This window comes from Ochlerotatus camptorhynchus, unplaced genomic scaffold (genome assembly GCF_037179485.1).
Source record: "Ochlerotatus camptorhynchus isolate MF236.1 unplaced genomic scaffold, CSIRO-AGI_Acam_v1.1 ptg000041l, whole genome shotgun sequence".
Classification (NCBI taxonomy): Eukaryota; Metazoa; Arthropoda; class Insecta; order Diptera; family Culicidae; genus Ochlerotatus; species Ochlerotatus camptorhynchus.
In genome coordinates this window covers 614,540-633,922 of record NW_027040532.1, presented here as the reverse complement: position 1 = coordinate 633,922, position 19,383 = coordinate 614,540, and the positions used below count along the sequence as shown (strand labels likewise).

General features: G+C 39.0%; 1 protein-coding gene across 1 annotated transcript; it reads left to right on the top strand.

Moving 5' to 3' along the window:
* Positions 1–1,153: 1,153 nt before the first annotated feature.
* Positions 1,154–18,070, top strand: LOC135713315 (spermine oxidase-like). The gene is made up of 5 exons (XM_065236415.1): positions 1,154–1,683; positions 1,750–2,197; positions 2,258–3,057; positions 16,468–17,655; positions 17,716–18,070. Exons 1-5 carry the CDS (start codon positions 1,511–1,513, stop codon positions 18,005–18,007), a joined length of 2,901 nt encoding a protein of 966 aa, XP_065092487.1. The 5' UTR covers positions 1,154–1,510; the 3' UTR covers positions 18,008–18,070.
* The last annotated feature ends 1,313 nt before the right edge of the window (positions 18,071–19,383 follow it).

The window sequence follows — 19,383 nt, the reverse complement described above, 5'->3', positions numbered from 1 at the left end:
AACGAAAAGTGCGTTTGATTGAAGTGATTTTCTCGTCGTTTCAACTGATTCTTATGTCAAAAGAGCCGCTTGCATGTGTCGGTCTCTAAAGGTGCCGGTGGTGTAGTGGTAAGCGTGATTACCTCTCACCCCAACAGGCCTGGGTTCAATCCCAGTCGGCGCCGCCGGGATGTTCTGAGGCATAACATCTCTGATCACGCCTTCCTTCGGATGGGAAGTAAAGCCGTTGGTCCCCGGTTCATGAGTTGATGGGTCGATAGGTAGGGTCCAGGTGTGGGAGCTGCCTTCCTGGCACGTCGGTAGCATTGGTGCTCAGCACGGAAAACAAGATCGACGGAAAAAACAAACCAAAGGAAAAAAAAATGTGTCGGTCTCAGGGCACCGAAATGTACATGTCTTTTTCATAGTGTGTGCATAAAATTTAAAACTTTTTTAAATTATACAAACAAGATTATTTTCCTGGTGGACTTTTGAAATTCTTGGTTTTTTCCCAGTTTTCCTGGTAAAAATAAATTCCCGACTTTTTTCCGGTTTTCCTGGTTTTCCTGGTTCGCTTGCCACCCTGCAATATAGGACCTAAAAATTGATTTTAATCAGCTACCGAACGTTGAATGCATCGAAGAACTACATATTTATGTTTCTAACCTTCCTGCAGTATTTGGGGTCATTTTTGGCCTGGAGACACTGTGTAAATTTTCCTAATGCATTGAGAACGTTAAATCTCTTGATTGCTGTCCATAATGCTGGCTACAATGCTCTTCTACACAAGATTGCACAACCAAAATGTTGTACGCAAGAGTAGACCATCTACCAACACCTAAACAATATTGACCGAGCTGCGAACTATAAGCCGTACACGGATCGATACTGACATAACTGTATGGTTGTGTGCTTCGGATTGTCGTCGTTGCAAGAAGCCGCCCGGTCTCTCAGCTGTTTGCAGATGTTATCATATACAGAAGGAGACGAGGTTTTCGCACATGTTTTAACTACATTCCCGCGAGTATACCACCAACACAACATGCTTTATGAGGCGTACCGTAAATTACGTAACATGATTAAGGATTAACTCTAGTAAAATGTAAACGTTCGACCAAGTGGTTTCTTAGATACGAGAGCACTAGATTGAATAAAATTTTGTTATTTGTATTTCATCATTCACAACCGAACCACTCGTTGCTCATTGGTAGAGTATGCGTGTGACTCAAGTGGAAGCAGTAATAAATATAGACGTCCCTAGGTTGTCAACATTTTCACCTAATTGAAATACCGGAGTTTACGGAGCAAAATTTTCTAATCTTATCACTGAGCTTGTTAAAGGAGATGTTATGCATTGCATTAATATAGATCAAAGCTATCATTGATACCTTGGTGTGGTATGAAGTGTAGTCGTGCTTTTTTCTAGTAGGTATAGGTATCAGAACCCTGGTTGTAGGACACCGAGTGTGATGCAAAAGGTTGATTGATTACGTGCAATTTGAAAAGAATTTAAAAGTTTCATAGAGCTGTGATGAATCCAAGAATTGTGATAATCGGCGCTGGCGCTGCTGGGATAGCCACTGCTACAAGATTGATCGAGAAAGGTTACAAAAATCTGACGATTTTGGAAGCAGAAGATCGCATCGGAGGCCGAATTTTTACGACTCCCTTCGCTGCAAATGTAGTAGACTTGGGAGCTCAGTGGTATGCTAATTGATGACTTGTTGAACTTTCACGTAAATCATTAATTCATAACGTTGAATTTTACAGGTGTCACGGAGAAGTGAACAATGCATGCTACGAGCTGGGTTCAAAGCACAACGTGTACGATTCGAGTGGCTTCAAGTATGAAGACTTTGACTTGACTAAATCTAACGGGGAGAAAGTTCCGAAAGAACAAAGTCAAAAACTGATGGGTGCCATGTGGAGCATTTTGGCTTCACATAAAAACGAGCTCAGCCGTTACCGTGGCTCATTGGGTTCGTTTGTTGTGGAGAAGTTCCGAACGTTGCTTGAAACTCCCGATTACGCCGATGTGGATCACGAGACGGCTTATCAGTTTTTAGAGTTCTTCCACAAATTCGAAAATTCTATAGAGGCTTCGGACAGTTGGTTCGATACATCCGGACCAGGTTATATGCACTACTGGGAGTGTGACGGAGACCATCTTTTGAACTGGAAGGATAGAGGATATAAGACTGTGCTGGACATACTGATGGTATGTACTACCACTCTTCGAGAAGGTGGGAGTTTCCTAAAGTAATTTATTTTTTCACAGAAACGCTACCCTTCACCAAACTCTCCCGACGCTATAAACCTGGAAGATTATACTCATTTCAAAAAAACTGTAGCCAACATCTGTTGGAAATCCGGTCCGGACAACATAGTCTCTATCCGATGTACTGACAATAGCATTTATGATGCAGATCATGTCATCTGCACGGTATCATTGGGCGTTCTGAAAGAACGCTATGAAACACTTTTCTCGCCACAACTTCCTGCTATGAAGAAGAATGCTATCAAAGGTCTTTCAATAGGTACAGTTAATAAACTGTATCTAGAGTTCAAGAAACCGTTCTGGCCGGCCGAGTGGCAGGGACTAAGTCTTCTTTGGAATCAATCCGATCTGGAGGAAATACGCACATCCAAAAATAGTTGGATGGAAGACGTATTCGGTTTTTATCCTGTTGACTTCCAGCCAAATATCATTTGCGGATGGATTTCCGGTGCGAGCTCACGTCGGATGGAGCGTCTCAGCGAGCATGAAGTTCAAGAAGCATGCATGTTCCTGTTGAGAAAGTTTATAAAGGACGTTGCCATCCATGAACCGGTGTCCTTTAGACGAACCCAGTGGTATTCGAACCCGAACTTCCGAGGATCGTACAGCTTCCGCTCGGTAACAACGGATTTATTGAATACTTCAGCGGAGCACTTAGCACTGCCGCTGTGCAATGCGATCGGGATTCCCGTTGTGCAATTTGCCGGTGAAGCAACGCATGACCATTACTACTCGACAGTGCATGGCGCCATCGAGACAGGCTGGCGTGAGGCGGACAGACTTGTCGGACTGTATCAAAGGTATGTCTTGTCTAGTGTGAATGTTCGAATTCTTGTGTGGATGTCTACGCTGCTTAAGTGTTGTACCTATTGCTTTAAATAAATACATGTCACAAAGGTTCTTTGGTTCTTTGAAGATCGCTACTGCAATGCAAACAAAAACTCAAAACTATTAGAATCCCCAAAGATATATATCAGCCATCTCCGACTGCCACCTAACTAACAGTACGCAATTCAGGGCACGGTTTTCGTTAAAAACTGCTCCTTTGCGTCATAAATGGCAGCTTATGTATTCTAAAAACATTACTTAGGGATGCTTCAAAGCTACAACAGAGGTTTAAAACAAAACTTGTTCAAACAATTATTTTCGTGCTCCCATAAGTATCTACAGGTTTAAGCAACGTGCATAATTTTTTCCCCTGATTATAATTAACCTTCCAGCAGTCGCGTTGGTGCACTGAGTGCACATGCAAAAAACATACTTTTATCAATCATTAGAAAGAGGAAGAGTTGAACTAGAAATACAATTTAAACCCGAATCAATTCAAGTGAAATTTTCATTTTTAAACGCTTGGCAAAATACCGCTCGTTGTTTGGTGATTTGACGCGACTCTGGAAAAACGAATAGTGAACTATATTTTTAATATAGTATATTTGGAGCTATTCAGGATGGTCTCATATGAACAAAACTTTTGTAAATTTCTAGCTGATCAATTCAAATGATCTTTTTTGCATTGATCAATTACTGTCATCGGCTTCATCATTCGATTACTCCGGCTATGTTGATTGAGTTTATACAATTTTCAAACTATTATTTATTTAACCCTTTCGGAAGGGCGAGCCATCCGTGGACCTCTCGTATAATTGATTGTATAAAATTACAGGTGATTGATAGATATGAAAACGAAAACAGTTTGTACACAGGAAAATTGCGAAAGGAATTGTTTTTAACCAAATTAATGACTTACACAGAAAAAAATTCTGAATTTTAACTATCGCTTAAAATCTCCCTTCGTTTAATATTGAGCTATACTTGGCATAAACAGCGAAATCGTTTACAAGCTTGCATACAATATTGATAAATTATGCGATATTGCGCTTAAATTTACACGAAATATCGCGTAAATTTATGCCAAATCTAGCGTTAATTTTATGTGCGCTATATCTCGCATAAATTTACATGAATTTTTCGAACGGTGTAAGTAATATTTATGGTTTTATAAAGGCTATGTAGTCCGCATGTTTCAGCAGCATGTCCCGTGCACTGGCAATTGTGAGCAGCGTCCTGAATGTTACCTGGCGCACCACCATCTCTGAAGTTCTATGAACTTCTCTGAAAAAAACTACGTGCTATGGGAACTTTGCTGAAAATCTGGGAACCTTGCTGAAGATCTGGGAACTTCTCTTTTGAAATCCCTGCTCAATTGGAAAATTAATACAAAACCGGTGGGAAGACATCTAAGTTGATTCTTTGCTCCCAATCCAGTATAAAGTTGGTTCAAAAATAGACCACCGCTGATGATGCCCTAATGATGAATAAAATTAGGCTAGAATGATATCGTTGCTGAGATCCAGAGACCAAGTTCAGCCCGCATTATCTTGGGCAGCGCTGGTCTAGGTTCTCTAATCCATCGTCAGGGTGTCAACTCAACGAAGAAAACAAAATTCCCTGATATTCCCTGATTTTCCAGTAATTTTCAAAAAAAATCCAATTCCTACCCGGTTTTAACAACTAAACCCCTCAGCTATAACTTTCCTCAGAATGTATGTGCTTTATGGACATTTTTTCATGATAAAATAAAGCGTTGCATACATTTTATAGAATGCAAAAAAGACAGAAATCTCGTGTTACCAAGAACGAGAATAATCCAAATCTCCTTCATCTTCATGGTGACCAGCAAATCTCGATTAGCAATTTTCCCGTGTTTCTCCCGGAATTTTGGAAATTATCGCGGTTTAGGTATTAATTAGGCACACAACTGAATGCGATTAAGCCTAAGGTTAAATGGGTAATTTCTAAGACAGCAACACCTTTGCTGGATCTTGAATTTGGATCTGCGACAGGTTCCAAGTCTTCACAATTTGTGTATGAAAATTTCGCTCAAAACTTGACAGGCTTTTATTTCATTGTTCTGAAGCCTTTCCTTTATATTAATTTCCTTTCACATAGATCTTTCCAGAATTCTTCTAAAATAAATTTAAAATTCTCTATGGAAATCCCTTGAAATTTTTTTTTATAATAGTACATTCTCTGTAGAACACTCAAAAAAATTCTTAAATTTCATACTTTCTTCGAATTTTAAACTCTTTCCAAGAATTGGCTGGAGCTTAAATTTTGTTATATTTGCATGAAATTCTCCGCAGAATTCACCTCAGACCAACAATTGAAAAGAGCCTATTAGCTTTTGAGAGCAAAACTTGTAATCCCCCTTCCCTGCCAACACCATCTGGCAGGCGAAATTCTCCCGCCGAGAATTGTCTCTAAATTTTGCTCAGAACTATCTTGGAATTCTCCTCTAAATTCTTCTGAAAATTGCATGGAATTCTCATTAACATTCTCTAAAAATTCCTTTCGAAATGCGCTTGGAATTATATTCGGACTATCTTTATATATCTTCGCATAATTATTTAGCAACTGTACCCTCGAAATTCGCGTTCCTTGGTATTTGTCAAGAATCTTGGAATCCTTTTCACTCTTGGGAGATCTAGTAAAACCTCTGCTATAGGTTTTCCTAAAGCTCCCTAGAAAATATTCTCTAAAATATCTTGGTGTTATCTCTAGAATTCATTCTAAAATCTGCTAAAATTCTCTTAATAGCTCCTTAAAGTGACTAGTTATCCTGAAAATCTAGACCAGTCCAAGGGTCTTAAATCTTATTGTTTTCGAAGAAAGGACGAGGTATATTTTTCCAGATTTGTCAATTAAATTCGTGGGATTTTCCCGGTAACCTCAAATTCCAGCTTTTTCCGGTTTTCCCGGTTCACTGGTCACTCTGCATTTCACATTTGAAACACTTGTTTTTAATCCCATTATATTTGTTTTGCCTTGAGCACATTTTGAGACTCAGCTCCCTAAGAAAATTATACCGGATAAAATGTTTAACCAAAAGCTAGTTCGCGGGCGGACTCCTCCGGTGGGAAATAGTAAAAATGACACTTTCATCTCCAAATTCTTTAAATTAGTTCCATCTAAATTACAATAGCAGCAACCAGGCATGGAAAATCATTTGCATTCATTTCATGAATTCATTTACATTCATTTGTCCCTAACTTTTTTCATCAACAGAATTCTGCAAAAAAATGTGTGGAGCTTTTGTAGGTTTTGTTATTAGCTACAACTTTTGTTAGCAACTCAAATACGTTTCTCTTATGCATGATGAACCAGAGCGAACAGAAGCCACTACTGTTTTTCAATGAATGTATTTTACATTCACTGAAAAACAGTAAACATTCTGCCCGCTCTAATTCGTGATGCATAAGAGATACAGATTTGAGTAATGGACAAAAGTTGTAGCTAATAACAAAACCTACTAAAGCTCTATACATTTTTTTGCAGAATTCTGTTGATGACAAAACTTAGAGGCAAATGAATGTAAATGATTGCATGAAATGAATGTAAATGATTTTCCATGCCTGGCAGCAACCTTACCATACTAAAACTTTACTGTGAAGCTAATTTTACGAGCTAACCAGGTTTTCAATGAAGACCTACAATACATAACACAGCCACTCTTTGCTGTCAAAGCAATTCTTGTCTACGTATCTTTCAATCATTATTCATATAAAAGTGCTACTCCAAGCAATAAAAAAACCTCCCAAGCAAGACCATTATCCTAAATTCTCATTTAGTTAGTTCTCTGAGCTAATCAAGCTGTTAGGAACACAGTAAGGAACAAGAGCTAGAAGTATTTAGAAAAAAAAATCATTATCTTCTCTTAAAACTGGGTTTAAACAAGGCAAGTCAATTGATCAACTCAGTTGAATTCAACTGACTTGAACGTGTAAACTACTTGACTACTACTGACTTGAATTGAAAAAAGTTAAACCAGGCTCAACTTTTCTAGCCAATTGAATTCAACTGAGTTACTCAATGACTTGCCTTGTATAAGCCCAGCTTAACTCTTAATCATTCTTGCATTTACTCAAAAGCACTCCATTGCTTTTGTTGGACACAGCTGGATCGAGCAAACGCAAAATCTTCTTGAAAGTTAAATTTTGTCAGACGAAATTGGGTATAACATCTATTAAGAGACGCACATTTCCATAAGCAGCTTAATTCTGCAACAACTTACAACGTCTAGCGTATCTACGGAACTGAATTCAACTCAGGAATGTGACAACACCCAGGGGAACTGAATTTATAATAGGCTCAAAATCATCGAAATACCCTTTTATTTGACTTACTTTTGCTCCACTTGCAAAAATTCAACAGCAAGCATTGAACAACCACAACTTCGAAACTCTATTTGAAATTGAAAACCATCCTCAAACTACAACAAGTAATTAAGATGTTTGAAACTAGCGAAGTCAGCCATACTTATTAATATGTTTCTGTTATAAAGAAATATTTCCCTGATTTTGATTGAATTTCCCTGACAAAGGGCTATTCATAAACTACGGAGACAGTTTAGGGGGGGTTGACAACTATCCACGGCCCATACAAATTTAAAAACATTTTTTATGGACAATTGTCTACGCAGGGGGAGAAGGGGGGTCAAGAATCCCAAGGTAGCCGACACCCTGATCGTCGAGTTCAAATCGTGTAGCTACTAGATCAATCTCAGAGCCAGAATTCCTTAAAGCATGACTTATGACTTATGGGCAATTTTGATTTCATAAGACACTAAATTGAATTCCATAAGCGCGAATTATGAATGATAATCGTACTACATGAGATCAAGCGCAAATTTTCATTACGTCGAATGTAACAAAGGTAAACAAAGTCGAGCTATCAGTGTCAATCGATTCTCCTGCTATTACACTATATACTGTCCGAATATAGGATCAAATCCCATTTTTAAATTTATTTACCAGTCAAATTGCTTTTTGACGTAATCACCTTCCGATCAAAATAGTTTTCGATGTTACTTAAGTCACCCAATTTCTACGGAGATGCCGTTTGACTTAAGTAACAGTGCAGAGAAACCCGTGAAAAGTGTACGTTCGTCGTTTTGCTTTCTCATTATTAAAGTGAATAAATCGAACTGTTTGTTGCTAAGATGATTTCGGTGGTCTTAAAATGATGAAACACTAAACACTTTGACTTAAGTAACAATAGGGGCCACCAAACGACGTATAATAACTTTTGACTCAAAAACCAGTATTTTTTAGCATGAAAGCTAGCGATTTGCATTTGTATGATTAAAACCCTGCTAAATATGTTAAACATTGCTATCACTATGAGATTATATGTGTTTACTTGGAAATAGGAATAACATTTCGGCCATCAAAACAAAAATTTATTTTTCTCGGATTGGTGCCAATGTTACTTACGACATAATGAAAATTTGCTCTTGAGATATTTGTTGTACGTCATTAGCCTGTTCGATTGTTCGCAAGAATTGATAGACGAGAGCGCAAATCACGGATTCCAGTCTGCTTAATGTTATAATACTTTCTAAAGTTTCAATCTGAATACAAACTAATTTTATTGCTGAAATATGTTTCATAAGTCAAACTTGTGATTAACATAAATCTTTTGGCGGAAAATCACACTGAGGCAAATAGACTTAAGAATTCCATAAGGCTCGAATTATGAACGACACATATGAATTTCATAACCACGACTTATGAAAATTTTTCGTCTTACATGAGGTAGCTCTTCTACGCCATTAGTCATTCCATATTCCCAAGCGTTGACAGACGAGTGGTCCAGACACAGGACTCGTAATCTCAACGTCCATCGTTCGGTTCCAGTCTGCTCAGTTTTATTATTTTTTTTTGTCGATATTATTTTTCATAAGGCAAATCAATGAAATTCACACCGATTTTTTATGGCTAAAATTCATAAGTGGTTCTTATGGAATTCTTACGTTCTTTTGCCTCAGTGCATAATTGGTTTTATAAACCCCCCCTATTCTGCGAGTCACGTGACTCTCTGTCACCGGTGAGGTGACAATAGTCACCTCGTGTGAGGTGACTCTCCATTTGATTTGCACGGAGAGTCACCTCACACGAGGTGACAATTGTCACCTCACCGGTGAGAGAGAGTCACGTGACTCGCAGAATAAGGGGGAAAGTTTTTTTTTGCCTCAGTGAAGGTTTTCAAGGTGGATGTAGATAACCTAGTCAGTAAAGGCACGTTATTTCCAAGCTGGAGGCGGCGGGTTCTTTCGGGTTGGTTATTTTCTCGACTCCCCTGCGCATAGTGTATCATTTTGCTTGCCACACAATATACAAATAAATTCATGCATTGGTTGGCTCTCTCAATTAATAACTGTGGTAGTGCTAAATTGAGAGCAGGCGAAAGCTCGTGTAAGAGCGTCAAATCCAGGAAGAAACAGAAGAAAGTTCTGTAAATTTTCCTCGAGTTCAGATCTCATGATTCAATTCAATTGATCAGTTTTAGCTGACACGATAGCTTCATCTACCTAGAACATTCTATATGTTATATAGGGTAGAGCGCAATTTCGTCGTAATCGCCCATTTTCGTTCTATCGAGCAGAAAACATCAAAAATATCAATGATTTCACCACAGACAACTCCGGTGAATCTCTTTGAATATATTTTCCTTAAAAATATCGTCACGGAACTCACTAACGACATCTCGGGAGCTATTCGCGGAAAAAAGCTTGCTTCTCAAACAATGTTGCACACAAGGTAAATAAAATGTATAGAAACGTCAAAGTGATCCGATATCAGCGCTGTGGTGGGGGATTCGCAAAACATATAATATTTTAATTGATCGTTAAATGCGTGTGCGACGATTGAGTAGAAAGAGCTACGTCTATTTGTCTGTGATTTCATCGGGCACAAATGGGAGCGACCCCGGCGTAGTGGTTAGCATCCATACCTCTCACGTCAAAGTCACGAGTTCAAATCTCACCCTCGGACAAGTCCAAATGACCCAAGAGCATTAAAGCGACTATAATAAAAAAAATCGAGTAAAAATCAAAAATTTGTTTGTTTTGATGCGCTAGCTCATAAGCTACAAATCAAAGCCTATATACGAGCCTCCTAGCAAATCCACTTTGGCCCAATGGTGTTTCAATGTGTTAGGACGGAATTGAAACTCGTAGAACGAATTTGGAATCATGAAGCAGTGTTAGATTTCTAACAATATCTTAATAATGTGTGACTTAAACGTCCAGAAATGACCCTGAACCTTTCTTACGAGTTTCGAAACAATGATCCTAAAACTTCCAGTAAAATCCTGAGTCAAAGCCTGAAGTTTTAAAAAGTGTACTGAACATCTTGAATACTTTCTGAGCTATTATGAAGTTCCTCAAACTTCTACAAATTTGGAAGAATATCTAAAAAGTTCTATGAGCTTTAAAAAAAAATCTCAGCACGTATGTAATTCTCTTGACAAAGTTCTTAGAATTTCTATTCACTCCTGCGAAGTTCTCTGAAGTTTTTAGAATTTTGTAGATTTTCTGCGAAATTTGCTGAATTTTCACGGAACAAAGTTTGCTGAATTTTCACGGAATTTCCTGACCTAACGGGTGTCTACTAAACAATTAGAATGAAAAAAATGGGTCGGGAAAAAACACCAGTGAAATTTAGTTCAAACTGATTCATTTCATACAAAGTGTTAAGTGTCTTCAAACTGAGCATAGTGAATATTGGCATACACACTTAGATTTTTTCGCCGAGATGGGCACCACCGAGCAGCTCGGCATTTTATTTTGCTGGATCTCAGTGAAAAACTTGCCGAGATTCAGTTAAGAAACGGGTGTTTTGCCGAGATCTCAGCTAACAAACATATTTTTTGCTGAATTTCCAGCAAAATAAAATGCCGAGCTACTCGGTGGTGCCCATCTCGGCAAAAAAAAAACTTAGTGTGTACGGTCCGTGGTCCACCGTGCGGCGCAGCTAAATATTGGAACATGACCGTGGACGGTTGCCACACTGATTTTCCGGATGCAGCTTTTGATCCTGTTGGTGAGTTGCTTGGTGTCCTTGGCCTTTCAGTTATCATTGTATATCATGGAGAGCAATATACCGAGGAATCCTCGATAGGCACTACGGCAGATTTGTCGGATTCCGGTCTTTTGGCACATATGGTATATTTTGGCTTTCCGCTGTAATTCCGGGTCATCCAGTGGACACCCGTTATTTAAAGTTCATTCAACTTAATAATTAATGAAGTTTTGCAAATTGAACAAAATTCTCAAACTTTTATGAAGATCCTAATTCATAGACCTTCAACAAGCATCACCAAAGTGAGCTGGTGGTGAAGCACTGGCTAGAGCGCTGCACTGGGTAATTGCCAAGATTTGGGAGGAGGAAATATTACCGAAGGAGTGGATGGAAGGTGTCGTATGCCCAATATACAAAAAGAGCGACAAGTTGGATTGCTGCAACTACCGCACGATCACACTGCTGAGCGTCGTCTACAAGGTACTCTCCCAAATTATATGCCGCCACCTGTCACCATTTGCAAGAGAGTTCGGGGGTAATACCAGCCAGCCGGGATTCATGGGTGCCCGCGTACCACGGACTAAATTTTCGCGATTCGGCAGGTTCTGCAGAAATGCCGCGAATACGACGTGCCAACACATCATTTGTTCATCAATTTCAAATCCGCATACGACACAATCGATCGCGATCAGCTATGGCAAATTATGCACGAGTACGGATTTCCGCATAAACTGGCACGATTGGTCAACGCAACGATGGATCGAGTGATGTGGGTTGTTCGAGTATCGGGGACACTCTTGAGTCCCTTTGAATCTCGAAGGGGGTTACGGCAAGCTGATGGACTTTCGTGTCTGCTATTCAACATCGCGTTAGAAGGTGTGATCAGAAGAGCTGGGATAAACACGAGTGGCACGATCTTCAGGAAGTCTTCTTGGCTTCGGCAATGACATTGACATCATGGCACGGAACTTTGAGACAGTGGCGGAAACGTACATCAGACTGAAGGCTGAAGCTAGGCGGATTGGCAAAATACATGAAAGGAAGAGGTTGTAGGGAAGACAATGTTAGCCTCCCACCCCGAGTTTAGATTGACGGTGACGAAATCGAGGTGGTCGATGAGTTCGTGTATTTGGGCTCACATGTAGCCGCCGAAAATGATACCAGCAGAGAAATTCAAAGACGCATTATGGCAGGGAATCGTGCCTACTTTGGACTCCGGAGGACGCTCCAGTCGAATAAAATTCGCCGCCGCACGAAGTTGACTGTCTACAAGAAGCTGATTAGACCGGTGGTCCCCTACGGCCACGAGACCTGGACTAAGCTCGTGGAGGACCAACGCGCCCTTGGTGTTTTCGAACGGAAGGTGTTGCGTACCATCTACGGTGGAGTGCAGATGGATGACGGAACGTGGAGGAGGCGAATGAACCACGAAAGCGACCCAACAGGAACAAGAAGAAGAGGCGCGCAGTGGGCAAGGTGCATCGACAAAGTAGAAGGCGACCTGCGCATCTTTCGCAGACTATGAGGCTGGCGAAGTGTGGCCATGGATCGAGTAGAGTGAAGACGACTTCTCCGAACAGCAGAGGACAACAAGGCCTTAGCCTGATTGGTAAGTAAGTCAGCAAGCATCATAGAACTTATGAAAACTTTGTAGACATTCATAGAACTGCGTTGAATTTGTGAAAACATTCTAGAAGTGCAGCAATTCAGAAAATTCAGCTAAGTTTCACTTCATAGATCTTCAGTGGAATTCAGTAGAACATCATACTTCAGATAATTTTGTAGAAGTTTGCAAGTTTTGTAGCAGTTCAGAAAAAATGGTAGAACTTCATCAAATAGGGGAAATGTCGGCCTAAGTGTCCCTAATTTGGGCCCATACATAAATTCAGCAATCGACTAAATTTTCAATAGTAACCAAAAATATCCATTAGTAACGTCCCAATAACGCGTTCATCTAGATAAAATTGATAAATAGCAGATTTTTAGCGATGGGCCCAATCCTAGATCCATAGGCGAACATTAGGGACATTTCCCCTATTATCAATTATTTGCAAACTTTAAAGAGAGTTATCGAATTTTGTAGAAAATCAATTAACTATGCTGAAGTTCAGTGGTTTTTCTTTAAGGGGTATATGTAAAATCGACCAAAAAATCGATTTGTCAAAAATGGGCTTATTCGATTCGTATTAGTAAACACGTGTTAGTATTTATTAGTATTAGTAAACACGTGTTGAGGTGAAATGTTGCTGTTTGTAAATAATTGAGGTCTAAAGATGGATCGGCATAAAGGTTATCGATTTTGATTGACTCACAAGATGTATCCTGTGTGCATGACGAAGCCAGATTTTGATATTTTTTTAATACAAAAATAAAAAAAAAACTGTCGATTTTCATCAAGAAAAAACATGCAAAATATTTTTATCTTTTTTAAATCCACTTTTCAAAAATCGGCCTTCGCCATGCACATGGGACCTGTTTAACGAGTCATCCCAAAAATGAGCCGATTTGGTCAGAACCGTGATGAGATATCGAGGGACCCGTTTTTTTTTTCAAACCACTAACTTCAAATAAGAATATCTCAGTAATTTTGTCTTCACATTTATGTTGTTTACAGCTGAAAATGTATATGATGCCCTGAAAACAAGTTAAAAAAACTAAATGTTTGCTTATACCAAACCATGATTTTTTTACCGACATACTATATTTATCCCCTTAATCTTATTAGAGATGTTCACAGGACATCTTCGAAATTCAGGAATGCTGAATTCGGAGAATTTCGTTGAGAATAAATTCAGAGAAAATCGAAGAAATTGAGGGTGGTTCGTAGAAATTCAGAAAAACTTTATACAACTGGGAACCTTTTAAAAGTTTGGGAAACTTCGTTGAATTTAAGGGATATTTGTTAATTTGTATAGAACTCCATGAAAATTCATTTAGCTTCAGTGTTATGTAGAGATTAATGAACTTAAAATATCATCTGGAAGTTACGTAAAAAATCTGGAATGTTTTAAGAATTTCAGGGCAATTTGAGCAAATGCAGCTAACTTCATAAGAATTATGAGAACTGCGTAGAATTCAGGCGAACTACGTTCTTAAAACTTCATAGAAATACTGAATTTTTTTTTTATTCTGTCAAAATTGTAGAAGCTCAGCAAACAATTTAGAAGTTCAAGAAACTTCATAGTGGCTCAGCGAGTTTTGTAGAAGTTTAGCATGCTCTTCAGAACTGCAGGATTTGATTTGGGAACATACTAGAAATTTTGGGAGCTTTGTTTCGCTCAGATCTTTGGAAAAATTCGTAGAAAATGTTCAAGATTATTCCTGAAGATTGAGATCATCTAATATCTTAATTGAATTGAGAGAACTTAGAAAAAAACTACAAGGGACAGCCCTAAGGGGTTGTAACCAATGGTGACGGAGGACTACGTGGTCTTATATAATAAATCTTATTTTTTAAATGCAGCAGGAGCTTGTGTTGTGTGTAGGAGTCGGAATTTGAGCTGGGTTCTCTCTGCTTATACTCTTTAGTATGACGCGTTGACATAGATGGCCCACAGTGACTCACGAAGAGCTACTGATTCCGATCAATAGCGGTGCGGCTTCTTCCTCTTTCTATGGGTGCTCATGTGGGCTGCAGCTTGCTGCTTGCAGGCAGCCTTTCGTTGTGTACAGGAGAACACCACCACTCACCACGCGGTGATTGAATAAACACTGTTTGGGGAGACCGGATGGAATTCAACTTTGAAACCTGTGTTAGGGAAATCGCTTTTCGCAGGCAATCGGTGATAATTTTAATTATCATAGCAACAGTTGCTCATTCATGCAATTTTCAATAGTGACATTTAAAAAAAAATAAAAAAGTGTTAAATTTTACAGATGCTTAGGAATATTTCTGATCGATTGGTGATAAAATTATTCAAATTGGTCCAGGGGCAACTGAGTTATTAATGTTCAAAATCTTTCATAATTTTGTTACATGTTCCATTTTTGGTTTTCGCAAAGTGTACCCCCATATAGAAATCACAGACGTAGTCCTACGTCAAAATATGGAGCTTGGAAGTGATGGAAGCTTGTAGAAGATGAGAAAATTTCCAGGAAGTAACGCTAAGGAAGCTTTGTAGGCATTCAAGGATCATTAGAGCAATTTTCCGTCCCTCAGGATTTACAATTGAAACTCAGATTTTTTCTGTGTAATTCTGACTATAATTCCAAAGGAATTCTAAGGAGAATTGATAAGCAATTATAAAGGGAATTCAAAACAAATTCTGAGGATAATTTCAAAGGGGGTAAGGTTAGGTTAGCTTTATTAACGAGACTCTTAATTGCAAAGGAACTTTGGGGTGTAATCCAAAGAAATTGAGAAGAATTACTTGGAGATTTCGAAGATAATTTCAATATTAATCTAAGGAGAATTCCTAGAGCATTCTAAAAAGATTTCCATTTTTTAAGTATAAAACTTGTCAAACACCAAACAAACATTGAAAGTTCAATAATGGCTTCTTCAAGCAAAAATATGCTTCTTCAGCAAACAATTGCATGTTCAGCTCCTAACAAATTCAATTTGTTTGTTAGCCAGGTAGCACTTTTAGTCACTAGACGCCTCTGAATAATTGAATTAAAAAGGTAGTAACTCAACCCACTCAAAAACACTTCATAAGGGATTTTGTTAAGAGGTTCGACAAAATTAAAAGATGCTAAACATTCAATTAAAAACTCCATCGAAAATCAATAGCCTTGACATATGTTTTATTTTATTTTGTTGTTTAACTATCGAGTACTTTCCTACAGTGACAAAAATCAGACTATTTTATAAAAAAAAATAAAACATTCTTGAGTAATCCGTGTTCGAGTATTTGCATAGCGATCTTCATGAGAAAAAGAAGTACCAAATTAGGCAAGAGTGATAGCACCAATTTGTGCTGTCCCTGAGTAAACAAGTTTGCGCATGACTTCTGTTCTTACAGTATTTTATTTTTTCTCTTTTCTTTCATTTACACAGGAAAGCACATCTCTAAGAGAAGACGTGTTCTTAGTTGCCATATGCTATCCCCATTTTAAAACCTGGTTTTTCAATGTGTTTCTATGATTACTTTTACCGAATCCTACTTCCATATCTTTACTGATAATAGACACCAGATTACATTCCTGCTTCCACTGAACAATTTTTATGAGATATAAGCTTAAGATTCATTTAAAGTGCCAATAAACCAACCGAAGAAGACATGCTATTCTCCATAAATGCTCCGAGAGACAGAGTATTGTTAAACAACAACAAAAAAGAATTCCCTTACAAACCATTTAAGGAAAGATATTTCGAATAATTAAAGATTCTATTCTTCCCCTCGGCAGCCCGTCGCAGCAACAGGTGGATGCGGATGTCGATGTGTTAGTTCTGGGTGCCGGAATAGCGGGACTTGGAGCAGCGAAGGCACTAGTCAATTCGGGCAAGACCTTCGTCCTACTGGAAGCTCAATCTGTGGCTGGTGGAAGGATTCAAACAGTGCCGATGCAAAGTTCTGTCGGAACAGCAAGAGTAGGAGCTTCGATCGATTCAGGAGCACAGTGGCTGCATGGCAAGCAGAATGAGTTGCACAAAATTGCCGAAAAGTATGAATTGCTGCATGAAGAACTATCTGAGGAAGGTTTGGGAGAGTATATCAGGGATGATGGTTACAGAATGGATGATTTATTTGTGAAAAAGGTCGATTTCCTAATCGGACAGATTCTGGAGGAATGTGAAGAATTTGCCCAAAAGGATAGTGCGCACTTTCCAGCTTCGGTAGAAGTGTTTCTACGAGAAGAGTTCAAGAAAAGAACAGATCAATGTTTCGCCCTTGAAGAGCAGGAATTAGCTAATCAGTTGATAGACTGGCATATTCGGTTCCAAGTAATAGACAACTCTTGCCTCACCTTATCAGACGTTTCCGCAAAGCTGTGGGGTAGTTATTCCTTCAATGGAGAAAGCTGTCAAGCCCACATAAATATGAAATATGGTTTTCAAACCCTCGTAAATTGTTTGATCAAGAAAATTGGAGTGGAGAAAATACTATATAAAAAAGAAGTAAATGAAATACGATGGAAAGATCAAACATCTCGCGTGATTGTAAAATGCGCCGATGGAACCACCTACAGCTGTCAACACCTTATCGTGACCTTTTCTTTGGGTGTTCTCAAAGCAACGCTCAATAGACTTTTTCAGCCAGCACTTCCCAAATCCTATCGGAGATCCATCCGAAACATTGGATTCGGCACGATTGACAAAATATTCTTGCAGTTCGATGAAGCCTGGTGGGGAAAAGCGGGAGGCTTCCAGTTTATTTGGAGAGATAATCTTGAGAAAGGATCTCATTGGACCAGGTATCTTTCTGGGTTTGATATAGTCAACCCTGGACCGTCGAACACCCTGCTGGGATGGATCGGCAGCTACGGCGCTTTAGAAATGGAGAAACTCTCCGATGAACAAATTGTCAATGATTGCATTTTTCTGTTGGAAAAGTTTTCGGGGAAAAAAGTACCGCGGCCGATTAGCTATTTCTGGTGAGAACTCATCTTTCAAAATCAATCAAAGTTTAAAATCTGAACCATTCTTTCTTTTAGCACACGGTGGAACTCAAATCCCCACATTCGGGGCTCGTACAGTTACACCTCCGTCAACTGTGATTTCGAGTCGTCCTTCTTGAGTGCCCTCCAGGAAACGCTTGTGTGCGATCAGTACAATCGATCTACCGGAGAACTGGAAGTCATCTCTAAAATGGAAAGTCCAACGATAGTAAAATCGTCAGCCACCACCACCATACGCTTCGCCGGGGAAGCATGTCACGAGAAGTACTTTTCTACAGTTCACGGTGCATTTCTTTCCGGAATTGAACAAGCTAAAAAACTGCTATGAACTCTTCCTACCGGCTCTTCTTTTGAATGTTTTCACTCAAAATGTAGAACTAGCTGAGATTTTAATAAACGCATTCTACGGAACATACAACCTACCTTCGTTTTGCGTTCGGCGAAACCAACGTCTAGGGTTTTTTTTTTGTCACAAATTTCACAATGTCACTATACAGCCACAATTTTCACCTCTTGCACTATAGTGTATATACAGGATTCTGATGTTATACCTACCAATATTTTTAAATTACACTTTACACAAAACTAGAAAAATTAAATTTTATTTTTGGTATTAAGCTCCAACCTGCATTAACCTCGGATAAAATCTCGATCAAAAATGTACGGCTGGTTTGATATAGACAACAGAGTCAATCAATACAACTCTAAGTGAACATTTCGCAGATCATACAAACAGGGACGATATTAAAGTTAAGCAGAGTTGGAGCATACCGCCATTAATGTCGGAAACAAAACAGCAGGCCACATCCGCGAGCAATGTACAACACGCTATTTCAAAACTCCCCAAACTTGGATTGAATCCACCCAGATCGGACAAAACTGAACCTACCCAAAGATGGGTAAACTATGTGTGGATCGACAAGTTGACAAATGAATAACATCGACATGAATTCGATCGATTTTGTTCGTATGTCAACTTGTCACTCCCAACATAGTTTAACAATTTTTGGGTAGGTTCAGTTTTGACCACAGGACTGACATCAAATGTTTCCACTATGGGATTTCACAAATTTGACAGTACCCTCTTAACTGGTTTATAAATTTATGGCCCATAACAAACTTGAACAACACATACGAACTTTGCGGCTGTACACAGCAAAATAAAAATTAATATCGATCAATGTAATTCAAGCTGATGTATGAAATAATGATGTAATAGCAAAAAGCAGATACAATATTACATCAATGGATGTAATTTTGTTCGCAAAATCGATGTACATCGTACAACGTTATATTACACAACCGATGGATTGACCTGGTTGCAGCAGTTTGGATGTAATATTCAACAATTTTTTTTCTGTGTATTGCATATTTTACAGCTGCCGCTTACATCGTTTTGCGTTGGTTGTAAGTGTGTGAGTGAAAAATAGCAGACAACAGAAAAATGCTGGCTTAGCAGCCCCTTGGTTTTGACCGTTCTGGGATTTTACCCACATTTGGGTAATTTTGAAATAGCGTGTGTACAAGGTCTGATCTATACAAGGGGGGGAGGTGGCTGTCAAATACGAACAATCGTCGCCTACCTCGCATAACTGGTTCCAAACGTAAACAAGCCATAAGAAACTTACAGCGTTTGTTTACGTTTGGAACCAGTTTCATACAAGATGATCAGTAGGCTGATTTGACAGCACGTCCCCCCCCCCC